This window comes from Emydura macquarii, unplaced genomic scaffold, assembly GCF_026122565.2.
Source record: "Emydura macquarii macquarii isolate MOO-44397 ecotype Brisbane River unplaced genomic scaffold, CSIRO-AGI_Emac_v2 contig_3692, whole genome shotgun sequence".
NCBI classification, from domain to species: domain Eukaryota; kingdom Metazoa; phylum Chordata; order Testudines; family Chelidae; genus Emydura; species Emydura macquarii.
Window position 1 is genome coordinate 9,927,721 of NW_027133829.1, and position 17,132 is coordinate 9,944,852.

Consider the following 17,132-nt stretch of genomic DNA (forward strand, 5'->3'; position numbering starts at 1 on the left):
GAATGTAGGGCAATGGCACTGAATACGGGCACCGTTTTCCCCAGCGATGGTGATTTCAGCTGCTATTTCACTGCAGGGTAACACAGGCACAGAGATCACAGCTGCGGCTGGTGACCTGAAGCTGCCCAGGCCCGTATGCAGTCAACCTGTTTCCTGCAATGGTGCCTGTTGAAGTTATCAGCGACTGGCGAGGGGAAGAGTCCTGCCATGGAGGAAGAAATAAGGCTGCCGTCCCTAGAAACCTTTGGGAGAGGACTGCAGAATATCTCCAGGAAAGTTTTGTTGAGATCTCTTAGGATTCATACGTAAACAAACTGCTCCGCATGCCCCTCCCCCCCATAACTATATAGGGGAATGAAAAGCCAATAGCTCTACTTCTCTTTGTAATACCGCTGCCGCTTCTAGTATGAGCCAATTAATGACAAGTCAGTAGCTGTGTCCTGTAAAGCTGGGGCCATGATCAGTCCATCAGTGTGATGGGAAATACGCTTACACACTTACCTTCCTCTGCATTGGGTTTGCCCCTACTCGACGACCAGGACTGACTGGACTGCAGCAGAGTGTCAAACAGGTCCTGGCTCTTGGCATAGCTGGACCCTCCCTGGGCTCATCTCCCCCATTCTCCTCCTCTTCTTTGTCATCACTGTTCAATGCCAGGGATCTGTCTCTCATGCTCCTGGGAGGTATTTCCAGTGGTCTGTCGGGTGTGGTGGGGTCTCCGCCAGGTCTGGCATGCAGCTCTTTGCTAAAGTGGCAGGTCTGCGGCTCTGCACTGGATCGAGCATTGGCCTCCCTGGCCTTCTGGTATGCCTGCTGCAGTTCTATGGCTTTCATGTGTTGCTGCTGCTGGTCCCGGTCATACCCCTTCTCCTGCACCCCCCATGCAATCTGCTCATCGATTTCCACATCAGGTCTCCAGCTGTGCCCGCACAGCCTCTTCTCCCCACAATATCTCCTGTGTGCTCCAGGCTGGAACGGGACTGGAGTGGGGTCAGTTGCACACAATGCCGGGCAGGAGAAGGCATTTCAAAAATCGGAGGGGTTTTAAAGGGAAGCAGGGGGCCTTCCAGTCTCCAGGACCCCGTGCAGTGGAGTTCGCAGTTGTGAGCCAAGCGGTCAGTGTCCGGCACTGTGGACAGATCCTGGAGGACTTTTAGGGGTGACCTAGGTAGGGCCGTATCTGAACTTGTGCTGCATTGACCCCGGTACAGTGACCCTGACTCAGTGCCGCTCAAGGAGGCGGCGTCACTGCGTCACAGTGTTGGGGTGCTTATGGCAGAAGGCTGGACAGATGCACAGTTAGATTGATGCCAGGCAGCCGATGTCGAGCTAACTTTGTAGCGTTGACTGGGCTGTAGCGGGGAATGTGATGCTCGTTATGGATTTCACAGTCCTTTTTTTTTTTCCCTTTCCTGAAGCAATCGATGTAACGATCTGGTGAGTGGTTTCGCCTGCTAGGGGCGTCCAGTCAGCTGATCCTTTTTCCTTAGGGCTGTGGGCAGGGGTTGTGGGTGGGATCGCCTTGGTTGTGGGAGAACTCTTGGAGGGGGAGTCAGCGGAAGAAATCTTCTGGTTCTCCACACGTTAATGGCAGCGGGTTGGGTGTGGGGGCAGAAGTTCAGCGCCTGGGAGAGCACGGATAGTTCCGCTGAGGGATCGTTTTGATAGGTTGCCGACGTTGGGGTGGTGACAAGTGTCCATGTGGCGGGTCCGGGTACCATGGTTTCTCCCGGAGGTTGGTAGTGGAGTGGTAGTTACTTTCCACGCTTTGTCTTTGTGTTGGGTGGCCGTCCATCATCGGGTTTTTTGGATCTTTGTTTTGGGTTTCCTTTCCTGCACGGTCTTCTGGTAGGTTTCCTGATTTCTTTTTTCTTCCAATGTGCAGGAGCGTGGGATGATTTCTGGTTGGAGGCGGTCCTTTCTGGAGGAGGTGGGGTGCAGGAGATGGTTCCTCAGTTTCTCTGAAGCCCGCCTGCCGAACTGTTGGCTGTGTTTGGAGTTGAACCTAGCGACTGGAGGGGCCAGTCCTCTGGGGATGATGTTTTGTTTCTTGCATGTGCTGAGGAAGTCGATGTCACTGTTTAGTCTGGCTTCCTTCTTCTTCATCTTGTGTGCTTTCCATTTTAGAGGGCAACATTTGATATCTTCCCTGGTTGTTTTTAGTGTTGTTGTAGCTGTGTTCCTCCTTATGACTGTTCACATGCCCGGCCTCAGGGGTTTCCCAGCTGTTTTCCAGTTCCTGGGGAAAAAAAAGTCAGTCGCAGATTGCTCAGCGATTGTCTAATCAGCTCTCTCCATTGTCATTATAATTTATTGTGTGTATTATCCTAGCCCAGAAGAGCTCGAGTTACGAGTTACGTACCAGGCTCCATTGTGCTAGGGGCTGTATAGACACCAAACAAAAAGACAGTCCGTGCCCCACCTTACAATCCACGTCGTCCACAATCTCTAGCAACTCACAAACCCGTGCATGGATTTTGACTCCCCGCCCTGTCCGACATGACCTTGCCCATGAGGCCCCCTGGCTCGGACTGTGCTCCCTGGGGTGTGCTGGGCCCTTAGCCTCGAGCGCACAGACAGGGAACAGAAGCACAAAGAGTCTGAGCTTTCAATAATGCTCTGATTCTGGGTGCCCGGCTGGAGCCTCCCGGCGCCTGCTCTGGGGAGGTACTGGGGACTTGCACCTCCCACTGGTTCCAGCTGGCCTGGGAAGTGCTCAGCACCCCCAGATAATCCCTCTCGTGAAAGGCACAAATAGAACCCAGGAGTCCTGACTTCCCAGCCCATCGCTCTAACCACGAGGCGACGCTGCCTCTCCTCGCCAAGGAGTGCCGTCTCGACCCATGCATTTCATGCTGCCTCTCCAGCATGTCTGATAGCCCCCTTCCTGCCCGGCGCTGAGTGTTCCTGGGGTTGCAGTGACTCCCCCAGACCCCGTGCTGCTCCGCGGGGGGTGCTACGTCCCATGTGTCCCCTCTGATGCAGGGCGGCCCTTTGTGCTGCCCGGCGGGGTGACACGAGCGTGCTCGTTCTCAGCTGCAGGCGATGGCTGTGGGGTGGGCGGGGGGGGGGGAGGCTCCCAGTGGAGGTCCAAGCGGTCAGGCTGCTTCGGGCGTGTCCTTGGGCTAGGGGCTTTAGCCTCTCTGTGCCTCAGTTTCCCCATCGGTACCATGGGGACAGTATCCCTGCCCTGCCTCCCAGCGGGGGGGTGGTGAAGAGAAATCCATCGGGGGGGGGGGGGGACGACCGTGGGGGCGGGGGGGGTAGGGCAGAGCGTGGGGGCTGCAGGGAGGGGGCCGGGGGGGTGTGGGCGGTGGGGGTGGGCTGGGGGCTGCAGGGGGCGGGGCCAAGCGGGCGGAGGCGCTGCAGCGGGCGGGGCCGAGCGGGGCTGGGGGATGCAAGGGGGCGGGGCGGGCGACGGGGGCGGGGCCGAGCGGGGCTGGGGGATGCAAGGGGGAGGGGCGGGCGAAGGGGGCGGGGCCTGGCGGGCAGGGGGCGGGGCCGAGCCGATTCCAGCCCGGCCGGGGCCGCCCGGGATGGCGGCGACATGGAGGCGGCCGGCGAAGGTGGGTGCGGGGCGGGCCGGGGCCGAGGGGGGGTTGGGAGCCAGGCCCGCCCCGCCCCCTCCCCTTGCAAGTCTCCCGCCCCCCCCACCCCCGCCCCGGGGGCTGCCCCGGAGGGCCGGGCCCGGCAAGTGGGGGGGAGGGGCCCCCGCCGCTCGGGGCCCCCGGTACCGCGGGCTGGGCTGGGCATCGCCTGCCCCCGCTTCCCGGCCGAGCAGCCAGTGTCCGGCCCCTGCCCTGCTGGCAGCCCGGGGGCCGGTCCCGGGCGGGGGGGCCGGTCCGGTCCGTGCACGCTGGGGGGAGCGATGGGGCCGGTCCGGTCCGGTTTGTGCACGCTGGGGGGGGGGGCGATAGGGCCAGGGGTATCGGTCCATTTCGTGCGCGGTGGGGGGCGATGGGGCCGGTCCGGTCCGTGCATGCTGGGGGGGGTGTTTGGCTGGGGGTGTGCAGTGGGGGGCGATGGGGCCGGTCCGGTTCGGTCCATGCATGCTGGGGGGGCGATAGGGCCGGGGGTGTGCAGTGAGGGGCGATGGGGCCGGTGGGACTCCATGCACGGTGGGAGTCCTGGCCCCAGGTGTTGCCCAGGTTCACCTGGCGGGCGCAGCGCGCTGCCATTGGATGCTGTTTATCCCTAGGGCTGGTGCCCAGTCGCTGTGGGGCGCCTGGCACAGGGGGCAGGCCCGTGTGCCTCTCTCACCCCTGTGGGCTGGGGCTGGGGCTGGCCGTGCCATGCTCTGCCTGGCTCCCGTGGGGGCTGGGGCATCTCCCCCGCTCTCGGCGTCGCTGCGGGGCAAGTTTGCTGCCCTGGTGCGGGGCAGCCCCATGGAGCCGCCCGCCTTGTTCTCCCGACGCAGCCTGGCTTCGTGCCATGTGCCGGGCCTGGGAAAGCTGCTGGCACCGAGCGGCAAGTGGGGGCTGTGTGCCAAAGGCTTCGCTGAGCCCCCCCTCCCCGGGGCCCGCTGGGAACGCCAGCCGGCCACGTAGCCCCTCCCGCCCGCAGGGGATGGTCGGTGGTGCTGGCACCCAGCCGGCTGGGGTGGATTGGATGGGGTTACCCCATGGCTCCGGACCTGGGCAGCCTGGGTTCACTCGCGGGAGGTTACAGGGAGCTGGGGCAGAATCAAATGGGGCTCTAGGGGTGGGGGTCAGGCTGGGCCAGGGGCTGACCCCAGCGACGGGCTGGGCCCCAGCACAGGGGAGTGTAACATTGGGGGGGGGGCCTTCGCTGGGGGCGGTGGACTGGCCCCCCCAGAGGATGGGGGAGCCCAGTCTCTTGGGCCGTAGAGCCCTGGGCTTTACGCAGGGGTTAGTGCATGAGAGGCTGAGTTAGGGGGCTTTGCCAGTGGTGTCTGGGTCACCGGGGGGAGGGGTGTGGTGGGGTCCCAGAGAACTGGGGAGCCCCTCCCTTGCCCATTGCCCCCCGGTGACTTTCTTTCCAGGCCTGTTCTCCCGGCAGGATATGGTGCTGGGTGGGAAGAGCAGGGCCTGGCTAACCCCTGTCTCCTTGGCATGGGGGGGGGAAAGGGGGAGGCCCCCCCACCGTGGACCCAGGGTGACGCCCGGTGCAGAGAAGCAGCAGCCCCGGCGGAGCGAGCGGGCGCCTTGAACTCTCCGGCTTTGTCCTCCCAGCCCGGGGAAATAGGCCGCGGAGGGGAGGGGCATGTGGGCTCTGTTGGCTGCAGCCTCCCACCGGCCCACGTGCTCCTGGGGGAGGGTTTTTTTTTTCCCCCCTGGGACCTGGGGGTGCTGGGGTGTCTGCAGCAGGGCTGGGAGCTTGGCGTGGGGAGCGCTGGGCCTGCTCCCCGCCTTTGCGCCCGTGTCTGGGCCGGCCTGGCCCGCTGGGGCAGGGAATCCAGCTGGGCTGGGCGCTCGGCCCCTGCGCGACCCAGCCCCGCATCCCCGTCCAGCTCACAAATGTAACGAGCCTGGTGGGTCTCCTGCCGGTCGCTCACCCGCCAGCTGGGCCCTTCGCAGCCACCACGAGCACCTCCGGGCACGAGAGGCCTCGAGCTGGGCTGGGGGGGGCTGCGGATCGGGATTGAGGGACACCGGCAGAGCTGGGGGTGAGCGGGGACGCAGGCTCCCACCCCTGCAGGGGCATGTGGGGGTCGTCTCTTGGGGCAGGCGTCTCTGGCTGTGGGGCCCAGGCCCGGGAAGGGGCCCAGATGCGTCTCTGAGTCTGTTCCAGGCCGATGGGCCCTTGATGTCTTCAGCAGATGCCTCCCCGCTTGCCCTGAGGGGGGGAGATGAGGTGGGTGGGGGAGGGGAGGTCTCACCCATCCCCCCTCGCTCGATGGATGGGAACCTGGCCAGTCAGACAGAGGCAGCCGGGAGCAAAGCATGCTGGGCCGGGGTGAGACGGATGGGCTTTGGGGCGGAGGAGAGCCGTGGGACCAAGATAAGGAAGACGCAGGCCGGGTTGTGGGGTTTGTGAGCTGGGGGGGAGGGCACAGAGCCCAGCACAGGGACCGACCGGCCCTGGCCGAGTTGGGAGCCAGCGTTCGGTCTCCCGGCGCTGGGTCTTGCAGCCCCTCTTGCAGATGGGGAAACTGAGGCACGGGGCGCAGGCGGGTCCCAGTCCCTGTGCCCGGACCACCAGCCCCACCCCGTCTAGGATTGCTGCGTGGTGCCTGTGGGCAGGGCCTCACGGCGTTGGCTCTGGGATTTAGCCTGGATGCAGCACCCCGGTCCTGAAGCTGTGGAGCGAGCGTCTCTGGCCCCTGTGACCCCGGGCTCTGTGTGGCAGGCAGCATCTGGACCCCTGGCCCGGGGGGGAGGGCGGCTGCAGGTTGGGTTTGAGGGGCATTGGCAGAGCTGGAGGGGAGGGGATCTTGCCCCACAGATGGCATCTGTCTCAGTCCCCCCCTTTCCCCCAGAGCACTGGGCCCGCTGTCGAAGCAAGGGGGGCAGTGGGGGAGGGGCTGGGCTCTGGGTGCCCCTTCACTCTGGGGCCGGGGGTGTGTGATCATCACTCGTTAACTCTGTGTGTGCGTCCGTCCGTCTGTCTGTCTGTCCGTCCCCAGCTGGGCCGCTGAGGGGGAGGGGCCTCACACTCATTTAGTTTGTGTTTCTCTGGTTTCTCTCCCATTTGGCCTTTTTGTCTGTCTAGCTCGTCACGGAGCCCTGTCCCAGGGCCTGGATTTACTGTTTCCCCACCCCCCCCTCGCGAGGGAGGGCATGGTAATCTCCATGTTATAGGTGGGGAAACTGAGGCACAGAATGGGTCAGTGATTCATTCACCCAGGTCTGGACAGGACTTGAGCCCAGGGCTCCTGAGTCCCAGCCCAGGGACTTTATCCATCTCCCACCCAACCTAGCATCTCTTTTGGGTCCTTCCCCCATCTGCCCCATGGCCTGGTTGACGTCTGCAGGGTGCTGGGTGGGGCGTAGCCAGGAGCGGCGGGTTTGCAGGGGCGGAGGGGTCTGTCTGGTTGCTCCATCAGGCTCGATGATTTGTAAATGGCCTGCTGGAATCCAGAGCGGGTCCTGTACCGCGTTGTCCCCGCGTGGCGCTGGCTGTCAACCCACTGCCCGTGGGGGGAGAGATTCAAGAGTCTCAGGGCCCCCACGCCCAGGTTCTGCAGCACTTGAATTGGGATGGAAATGAAAATGATCGGTTGCAGGGAAAAGTGGAATCGGTCTGGAAACCTGTCTGCCTTGGGCTGGGGCCCCAGAACCAGGACCTGACGCTGACTAGGGGTGAGGGAAATTGACCGGTCCCATATCTCAGCCCAAGCAAATTGACTGTGCCTGGGTGAAGGGTGTGGGACTTGTGCTCTCCTCGGTCAACAGGCCCGGACGAGCCGCCATCTCTCTGATAGGGCACGGCCTTGTGAATCCCAGAGCGGGGTGTGTCCACACACTGCCCACCGGCTCGCCCTCCTCCGGGCCAGGTCGCAGCAGCCGAGGCAGCGCTTGGTGTCTCGATGTGGAGACCTCAGCCATGTTCCCAAACGTCCCCCTACTGCTTTGCAGGGTTCTAGCACCTGCGATTCATGGGCCGTGTCGAAACGAGCAGGCGCTTGGTTCTGTATTGGACCGGGTTTGTAGCTTGCTGGCTGAGTCACAGAGCACTGCGGGGTTTCGCTGCTGTTCGCTAGTGAGGTTCTGTAGGTGACTAACCTTAGAGTCGCTTTCCTCCGACCCTGAACAAGGAGATCTACTGGAATGAGGAAAGCCGTGCTCTCTCCGACGCTCCCAGCTCTTGCAGCTCCGCTGTAGAGCCCAGAACCCCGCCGGCCTGGCCGCCTTTTCTGGTTTACAGAAGTTAGTTCCCTGGAACGTCTTTATGAAACCAGGCCGTGTCCCTTTCACGTCGCCCCTGAGAAAAAGCCTTCCTGATTTTTCTCCCCCAGGGCTGACCCGTTGTCTGGTCCTGTCTGCGGCTGGGGCTGTGGGCTGAGGTTCTGGGGCGCGCCGCTCGGCTCTTGTTTGAGAACAGTCCAGCCGTGAAGTTTGGATCGGGGCTTCCCCCAATTTCTGGGCTGTTAGTTCAGGGGCATTTACATGGAAACCGGATCTTTTGTCTCCTCCAGTTGAGTGGCTGCTGCCGGATTACGTCCCCCCTAATCCTCACCGGGCCCAGGCCGGTTGCCGAGCGATGCTGATTATGCTGGGAACGAAAAGACCCTGACATCAGAAGGGGAATTGGGGGGGAGGGGGGGGGGGACCAGGAACAAAGATCCGGCTTCCATGCAGATGCGGGTCTACAAGAGTGGTGGGCGTGGGGGGAGGGGGCTGTCCCGGCTGGGCTGGTTTAAAGAACTGCTCCATGCCCGGCTTCCGGGCGGGCGAGGAGGAGGAGTCCCGCCGTGAATAGCCGCCTCCTGTGCCCGGCGGGGCTGGTGCCACCCTGACCGCGGGGTGCAGCTCCCCGGCCCCATCTAGCCCGACCTCACGTGGGCCAGGGCGCCGTCCCATCCAGGGCTGAACGTCCAAGCAAAGGGGGAGCCCCCTTCCCTGGGGGGGCTACCACCCCCCCTCCCCCCCCCGCTAGAGAGCTTCTCCGGGAGAGTCTGTTGCATTTCCCCTTTCTCCACCCCACCCCGGTCCTCCTGGGTGGGATGCACTGAGCTGTGCCAGGCCGGATCCTGCCCACCTCTGCACCCTCCCCGCTTTGTCACTCTCTCTCTGGTAACGGGGTGCTCAGGGGGTGCCCATGCCCCGGCTTTGCCAGCGAGGGGCTCTGGTGCTTGCATGGCTGGGGGGAGGGGACGGGAGATCAGGGGCTTGGCCTAGGCCAGGACTTGGGGCCTGACCCATAGCCCCCCTGCTAGCCCAGCCCTGGGTTTCTCCCCCCACCCCCACGCCCTCAGCTCTTCCAGCGATGGGGCAGCGGGCGGGCGGTTTCCCTGGCCAGGTGGGCAATGGGGAAGGTGGGGGGTGGTGCCCCCCAGCGGGCAGGTGATACCGGGGGGGGGGCGGGGAGCATTGCCTGCGGTGGGGAGAGCTGCTCCCCCAGGCGGGCAAGGGGGCAGGAGGGTGGATGGGGGCAGCAGCGCCCACCGTCTCTGCCCAGCGGGACTCAGTGCTCGTTTCCCTCTCTGTCTCGCAGGCTGCCTGTCTGAGCCCCCCCCACCATGGCCATAGTGCAGACCCTGCCCGTCTCCATCGAGCCCGCGTCTGAGGCGGCCACCCAGCTCCGCGCCGGCGCCTGCTCCCCTGCCTCTGCTCACGGCGCCATGGGGAGCGTCAGCAGCCTCATCTCCGGCCGCCCCTGCCACGAGAGGCCGTGCAGGGCCGCGCCCGGCCCCTTCCGCCAGCGGGAGGGGCTGCTCCGCGAATCCCCCCTCCAGGGGCTGCCCCCCGCCAAGCCCTGCTCCGTCCCGGCGGCTGGCGGCGGTGCCTACCCCGGCGAGGACTTCCGCTGCGTCTGGGCCGAGGCCGTGTCCCCCATCAGTCCCTGCAGCGACGCCGAGGAGCCGCGCGACGGTCGGGCCCGGAGCGGCAACATCCGGGGGCCGCCCCCCAGGCTCGTCCCTGTCTCCGGGAAGCTGGAGAAGGTGAGGATGGCGGGGGAAGGCGGGGCGCTCGCTGCTGGGTCCAGGCCCTCCCCCAGCCAGGCCAGGCTGTTGGAGCGTCTGGCTTGGGCATCCCACCTCCAGCGTTAGCTAAGACCTATGGCTGTAGAGATAGTTGCCCCGTCTCAGCCAGTGATACACCTGGCCCATTGTTCAGTCGTCTGTGGGGTGGGAGGTCTAGTTACTTCCTGACCGCCCCCTCCAGGCCGTGGGCTCCCACCCTGAAGCATGACGGTGCTTTCCTCTCCTTGTCTGGTATTCATGCCATGATTGAGGCCAGCAACTTGCCTGCTCCCGGTGCGCAGAAGATGCCCAGAATGTGGCTCCTACCTTCCTGTAGCAGGGAGTTCCACAGGCCCTGCCCCGGTAATCCTTTAACCTGGTGAGATCCCCTGGCAGGGCCGGTGCGGAGCGAGTGGCATCCCTGGAGAGTCGGGGACAGAGCTGGGGAAGGGATCAGGGGTCCAGACAGCTGGGTGGACCCTTGCCCTTTGGGGTGAGCGTCCCTGGGGGGCGGGGCAGAGGGATGCCAGAGCCACCAGCTGAGTGGTGGTGTCTGAGGAAAGCAGGCGAGCTGCTCCCAGCCCCCTTTGGCTATTGGGAGCTATGGGCACCCCTGAGGTCACACCAATCTGCTGCTCGCTGAGTGGCTTTTAATCTGACCAGGGCCACTCTGACCCGCCCGGCGAGCCCAGCCGACCTGTCCCTTTAGCCCCCGAGAGCCGGCCAGAGGTTCTGGGTCAGGGGTCCTGCGGGGAGAGGGCTCTGCTCCCCCTTTCACCCAGGGTCCTCGTGCACTGGGGGGCCTTTGGGCTTGGCTGCAGGACAGTGACGGCTTTGTGGGGGGGAAATCTGGTTCAAAGTGAGATGATGGCCCCGTTCTTCCAAACGGATCCTGGCCCCCCTTTGTCTGAGGAGGTTAGTTTAGAAAATGGGCTGTTTTCCCGGTGGGTTCTTCCCTCTCCTCCGTTTCCGCGGGGAAGAGGGAACCACACAAAGGATCCGTGTCAGCTTCTTGAGGAAATGGAAAATGTAGAATTGTTTTTCCTCAATGAAAACAGAAGGCCGTTGTTTGGCCTGAAGGGCAAAGCCCCCTGTAGCTGCGCTCACCCGGGCGGCGCCGTGGGGTGAATCACGAAGGAAAATGAATAGCCGCTGACAGATTTTTCTCTCATTGGTGTCACACCCTGCTTGTGCTCCGGTAGGTGCTTGTCGCAGAGCGGTCTGACGAGGGTGCTCTCACTCGCCTGCCCAGGTCTCGGTCCACCTGCCGGTCGCCTTGTTTAGCTGCTACTTTAACATTACGTTCTTTTCACGATCTGTATGTGAACAAAGAAAGGCATGGGGGAGGGAGCCAGGACGCCTAGGTTCTATCCCTGGCTCTGGGTGATGGGGTCTAGTGGTTAGAGCAGGGGGGCTAGGTGGCACGACCCCTGGGTTCTGTTCCCAGCTCTGGGCAGCGGTGTCTAGTGGTTAGAGCAGGGGGGCTGGGCGGCACGACTCCTGGGTTCTGTTCTCGGCTCTGGGCAGCGGGGTCTAGTGGTTAGAGCAGGGGGGCTGGGCGGCACGACTTCTGGGTTCTGTTCCCAGGTCTGGGCAGCGGGGTCTAGTGATTAGAGCAGGAAGGCTGGACAGCACGACCCCTGGGTTCTGTTCCCAGGTCTGGGCAGCGGGGTCTAGTGGTTAGAGCAGGGGGGCTGGGCGGCACAACCCCTGGGTTGTGTTCCTGGCTCTGGGAGGAAGTGTAGTTTAACAGTCTGGATTTGTGGGTGCTGGTCCTGCTTCTGATTGGTCAGGTGACCTAGCTCAAATCACATGCCCACCCCATGGCTCCATTTCCTGGCTGGGAAGTGGGGTGACAGTCCTGACGTGGTCCCGATCCCATGCTCTCGAAGGGCACATTACAGCCGGAAATCCCAAAGCGCATTAGGAGGCGGGCCTCGCCGTCATTTTTACAGAGGGGGAAACTGAGGCACAGAGCGAGGCAGTGACTTTGCCCAGGGTCATCCTGCGGGCCGGGGGCCAAACCGGGAACAGAGCCCATGTGTCCTGAGTCCAAGTCCACTAAGCCACGCTGCCTCCCTCCCACGGTGTTGATCACATCTCCTGGCTCGGTCTCTGCACAGCCCGGCTCGCTGGGCTGTGTCTGAACATCTGGTGTTGGTGGCACCGGGTTGTGCGTGTAGCACCTGGGCTGGCTGGCTGGCTATGGGGGGTGGGAGGGATCCCTGCCCTACTGGGTGCCCAGCGCTTGGACCGGCTGGCCGGGGGGGCGGGGCGGATGGGACATCTCCAGCCCCCGTCCTGCCACCCCATGGTCCCTGCTCTCTGCATTTCAGAACGTCGAGAAGACCCTGATCCGCCCGACGGCTTTCAAGCCCGTGGTGCCCAAGGCCAGGAACTCGGCGCTGCCGGGCTACGTGGCGCCGCGGCCCGGGGCACCGGCGCTCTCCGAGAGCCAGGCCAGCCTGGCCCACCTCTTGGGCGGTGGCGGCGCCGAGAAGCCCAGCTCCCTGAGCTGCCGTCACAGCGTTCACTCGGGCACCCTGTCGGACTCGGGGCGCAACTCCCTGTCCAGCCTGCCCACCTACAGCACGGGCTGCAGCCAGGCGCCGGAGCCGGGCAGCGTCTCCATGGGCCACCTCAGCCTGGACAGTCACAGTGGGTACCCGGAACGGGGCTCCCGGGGCTTGGCCGGCCCCTCCAACTCGGACAGCGGGCGCTCCTCCTCCAGCAAGAGCACGGGCTCCCTCAGCGGGCGGGGCCCCCCTTCCTCCGACAGCGGCTCTGGCGCCCGCTCGCCCGTGGAGGGCGACGAGGCCTCGCTCGTCCGCGAGCTGGAGGAGAAGCTGCGGGAGCGGGAAGCGGAGCTGCAGCACCTGCGCCAGAGCCTGGACGAGAACGAGGTGGCCATCTGCCAGGTACCCGGCACGGCTGGCCCGCAGGAGAGCCCGGCGACCCCGACCCCTGCAGCCGGGGGCGCTGGGGTGTGTCTGCTGGGGGGCTGGGCCCTGCGGGTGTCTGCTGTGGGGGGGCTGGCGCGTATAGTGGGCGGGAGCCAGGACTCCTGGCGTCTACCCCTGGCTCTGGGCAGTGGGGCCTGGGATCCTGGGTGGGGGGCAGCAGAGTTGCATGGACTGCGTGAGGGGTGGGGGCAGATGGCATGCCGGTGCATTTGGACCCCCATCGCTCTGAGCGCCCCCTAGGGGTACAGGCAGTCAATGCGCTCCGCGCTGTGGGGCTGCCCCTGCTGGAGCTGTGGTGAGCCCAGCAGAGCTGCGCTAGGGTGCAGGTGGACGGGGGCTGAGGGGCACCACAGACCTGGCCTGGAAATGCCAACACTGGGTGTGGGCTTCCCATGGGAGAGGGTGGGTAGGGGGCAGGCCTCGGGGCTCTGCTAGCTTGTCCGTGGGCCCCCACGTCCTCAGTGTTGGCGGGTGGCCGGTGAAAACTACGACGCCCAGCATGCCATGGGCAACTTCCTGCTGAGCAGCCTGGGTGACACAATGCATGCTGGGAGCTGTAGTCTCACTGAGCTGCACCGCTGCAGCCCTGGGTGACACAATGCATGCTGGGAGCTGTAGTCCTGGTGAGCTGGATGGCTGCATGCATTCAGGCCTTAGCAATGCATGCTGGGAGCAGTAGTCTTGGTGAGTGGCACCGCTGCATGTGTTCGGGCCTGGGTGACAATGCATGCTGGGAGCTGTAGTCTTGGTGAGCTGGATGGCTGCATGCATTCAGGCCTGAGCAATGCATGCTGGGAGCTGTAGTCTCGGGGAGCTGCACCTTTGCATGCGCGCAGGCCTGGGTGACGCAGTGCATGCTGGGAGCTGTAGTCTCAGGGAGCTGCACCTCCGCATGCATGCAGGCCTCAGCAACGCAATGCATGCTGGGGGCTGTAGTGGGTGCAGAACCCCCAGTGTTAGGGGAGATGAGGCACAGCCCCTGGGCCCCGTTGGACCGCAGGGCAGAGTTGGGGGTCCCCCGGGTGACGTTCTCCCCCCGCCCCAGGTGTACGAGGAGAAGCAGAAGCGCTGCGAGCAGGAGATGGAGGAGCTGCGGCAGGGCTACGCCTCCCAGGTCAAGCAGGCAGCGCAGAAGGCCCAGCGCACCCAGCAGGTGCTGCAGCTGCAGATCTTCCAGCTGCAGCAGGAGAAGAAGAAGCTGCAGGAGGACTTTGCCCAGCTGCTGCAGGAGCGGGAGCTGCTGGAGAAGAGGTGCGCCTCCTTCGAGCGCGAGCAGACCGAGCTGGGGCCGCGGCTGGAGGAGACCAAGTGGGAGGTGAGCCGGGACGGGGGCCCGGGGGTCAGATCCCGGTTGGCCGGGGGCCCTCGGAGCCACCGCACTGCCCCAGCGGGCATCTCGCTCGGGAGAACTCGCCCGATGGTGAGACTCCCGGGTCTGCCCCGCTCCCAGAGGGGGTCAAGGGGGGACTGCATCTCAGGCGAGAAGCATCCGCGTGGGCAGCAAACGCGTAATAATGGGATCCTGGGCCTGGCAGGGATGGGTCGGACGCCCTCCACGGGCTGGATGGGGAGGGTAATTCCCCATGGGGTGGGGGGTGGTCTCCAGCCAGGGCAGCGGCTGAGGGTGCCTGGGCCATGCTGCTGGGCATCCATCTGCCCCCTGGGGGAGGGTCGGGGCTGGTCCGATGGGGCTCGGTTCGGAAGGCCGCCCCGGCGGCTGCGCTCCTGGAAGGGGGGACCTGGTTCTGCAGCGCGGAAGGTGCTGGTTCCGGTTCCAAAAGCCAGGCCGCCCCGGTGGGCGGGGGCTCCGGTTCTGGAGGCTGCCCTGTTTTAATATGTGTAGCTTAGGGGGCAGGATCCTGGTTCTGGGGGACACCCCAGGGGAGAAGGGGGCGGGGCCTGGCTCGGACACCCCAGGGGAGAAGGGGGCGGGGCCTGGCTCGGGCAAGCCCATTGGTGGGTGGATGGGTGGAGGTTCTGCCCAGTGGGTCAGGGGGACCCTGGCCCTTTTGGGGCGGCTGGGGCAGGGGTGGGGCCCGGCCCCCCCCGGTCTAACCCCCCCGCGCGCCCCCCCCCGGTGTGCCAGAAGTCGGGCGAGATCTCCCTGCTGAAGCAGCAGCTGAAGGAGACGCAGGCGGAGCTGGCCCAGCGGGGCACGGAGATGCTGCTGCTGCGGGCCCAGCTGCGGGAGGCGCGGGCCGAGCGGCAGGCGGGCGAGGAGCAGGCGCTGGGGCTGCAGGAGGCGGCCCGGGCCCGGGCGCTGGAGCTGGAGGTGTGCGAGGGCGAGCTGCAGCGGCGCAGGAGCGAGGGCGAGCTGCTGCGGGAGAAGCTGGCCCGGCTGGAGCAGGAGGCGGCCGGCCTGCGGGGAGCCCGGCGCCAGCCCGGCGGCCCGGACCCGCCCGAGCCCAGCCTGCTGTGGGCCAGCGACGAGGCCAAGGCCCAGCGGCAGGCGGCCGAGACGCTGCAGGGCCTGCGGGCCGAGCTGCTGCAGGAGCGCCGGCGCGGCCAGGAGCGGCGGGCCGCCTTCCAGGCCGAGCGGCTCACCTGGCAGGGCGAGAAGGAGCAGGTCATCGGCTACCAGAAGCAGCTGCAGCACAACTACATCCGCATGTACCGCCGCAACCGGGAGCTGGAGCAGCAGCTGGGCCGGCTCAGCCTGGAGCTGCAGGCCTGCCGGCTGGACCAGTGCGGCCTGCGCGGGGCCGAGATCTGCTTCGAGGAGATCGCCGCCACCGAGATCTGAGCCGGGGGGGGCGGCCAGCCGGGGGGCACGGACCTGCCGGCTGCGTCCGGGGACGCGGGAGCGGAGTGGGGGGGCCCCCTCTCCTGCTCTGTGAGCTAGAACCGAACCCCCCCTTGCCCCCTGCCGAGCATTAGCCGGCTGCTTGGGGGGCAGCTGGCGTAGGGGCCCCTTGCTGACGGGTGGGGGGGGCTGTGCCCGGGGTTGGTTCATGGGGGAAGGCGAGCCTGGGACCGGGAACAGCTGATTAGCAGCTGATCCCCCCTTAGCGCTTGCTGGGGGATAAGCGGCACCTGCTCCTAGCCGGTGGGGTGCCGGATCATCCCCTCCGCCACATGGGGCCTGTCACCCCACCCCAGAGAGCCTCCATCAAGCTGTGGGGAAGGGGGCAGGGCAGCTGGCAGAGGCGTTGGTGTCCCCCCCCGCCCCGGTGCTGGCCACGCAGCCCCGATTGCTCCGGTGCGGCGGTGGGAAGGGCAGCACCCGGCCGCCGGGGCTGGGCTGTGGGAGGGAGAACCCCTCTGCTGGGGAGAGCGGCTACCTGGCTCGCTGGCTGGGGAGGCTCCCCTGGGAATGGGGGTGTGATGCTGGCTCGGAGGCGGCCCCCCTGCCTCGGCTGTGCCCAAGCGCTGCCTGGCCGGGGGGCTCACAGCCTGGGTGCTTGCCTCTGCGGTGCAGGTGCCGGCCCCGGGTGTGGGGTCTGCACCCTCCTGCTGGAAATCAGCTGTTTCCTCCGTGGGCGGACCTGCTCCCCGCAGGGGCACAGGGTGGAGGGGGAGACGCCTGGCGGCTGGGCTGTGCCCTCTGGCTGCCCGGTGAGGAGCTAGCGGGCCAGGAGCTGGGCTGCTCTGCCCTGCGCCCCCGTCTCTGAATGCCAGGCCTGTCCTCTGTGCGTGCCGTCCTCTCCTGGTTCCCTCTGCCCGCGGCCCATGGGGTTGGGCGTTCCCTGTGCCCAGCCCTCTGCTCCTGGGATGCTGCCCCGGCTGGCTGCCCCTCTCGGCCCCCAACCCCCGGCTTTGCGGGTTTCTGTTTCTGGGCCATTCAAATGTATTCTATTTTTGTAGGACCTACAGAAAGGTGTCGGCGCCCCCCCCATCCCTCCCCAGGGTGCAGCAACAGCTGTTAATTAGCCTGACTTTGCCTTTGGTTCCCGGCCCCGGGTCTGCCTCCGCCTGGCCCATGCCCCCCGCTGGCCCACGGGGATCACCCCTCCCAGGCCCACGCGAGGGCAGCCGTGCCGTCGGAGGGGGCAGGGCTGCGGGGTGCCCGGCTGGCAGAGGCTGAGTTATCGCCCCGGTCCACGGCTCGGCTGCCCCTTTCTCCCTGCCCCGTCCCAGCGGATCCAGGAATGGCCCCGGGGAGCGAGGCAGGGACTTCGTGGGACGGGGCCCTGGGCGGCCAGCTGCCCCGTCTGCCCCCGGCACTGGGCAAGGTCCTGCACACAGCTCCCTCCCTGGGGGGGTTGTGTGTGTGTTTGCCCCCCAGCCCTTCCTGAGGGGGGTTCACAGCGAGGGGCGTGCGGGGTGTCCCCTGGGGCTGACGAGGGGGGTCAGCGCTGGGCCGGGCTCCCAGTGGCCCTTGGCTCTGCAGCAAATCCCTACTTTGCCCCTTTCCCCCCAACGGGCTGGGCCCCAGTCCTGCCTGCGGTCCCAGCCTGCTCTCCGCAGGGGGGCGCCAATCCGCGGGCACAGCCCTCGCCAGGAGACTGGGGAAGCTGGAGAACCAGGGCTGGGGTGGGGGGGCCTGCCTCCCTGGAGGGCGGCCGGGGGGGGCTGGGGTAGCTGTTGTGCCCAGCCTGTGCCCCCCCCCGGGAGCTGCCCGTCCCGCCAGCCACCACCAAAGC

At 65.9% G+C, this 17,132-nt stretch overlaps 1 protein-coding gene across 1 annotated transcript in view; it reads left to right on the forward strand.

The window, feature by feature from the left end:
- The window catches only part of LZTS2 (leucine zipper tumor suppressor 2), a 34,370-nt gene extending 17,541 nt beyond the window's left edge, over positions 1-16,829 (forward strand). The window contains exons 2-5 of the mRNA XM_067536999.1: positions 9,118-9,565; positions 11,923-12,504; positions 13,595-13,863; positions 14,626-16,829. Coding sequence (XP_067393100.1) covers positions 9,143-9,565; positions 11,923-12,504; positions 13,595-13,863; positions 14,626-15,292 — 1,941 coding nt within the window. The 5' untranslated portion in view covers positions 9,118-9,142 and the 3' untranslated portion in view covers positions 15,293-16,829. The remainder of the gene's footprint in view (positions 1-9,117; positions 9,566-11,922; positions 12,505-13,594; positions 13,864-14,625) is intronic.
- Positions 16,830-17,132: the final 303 nt, after the last annotated feature.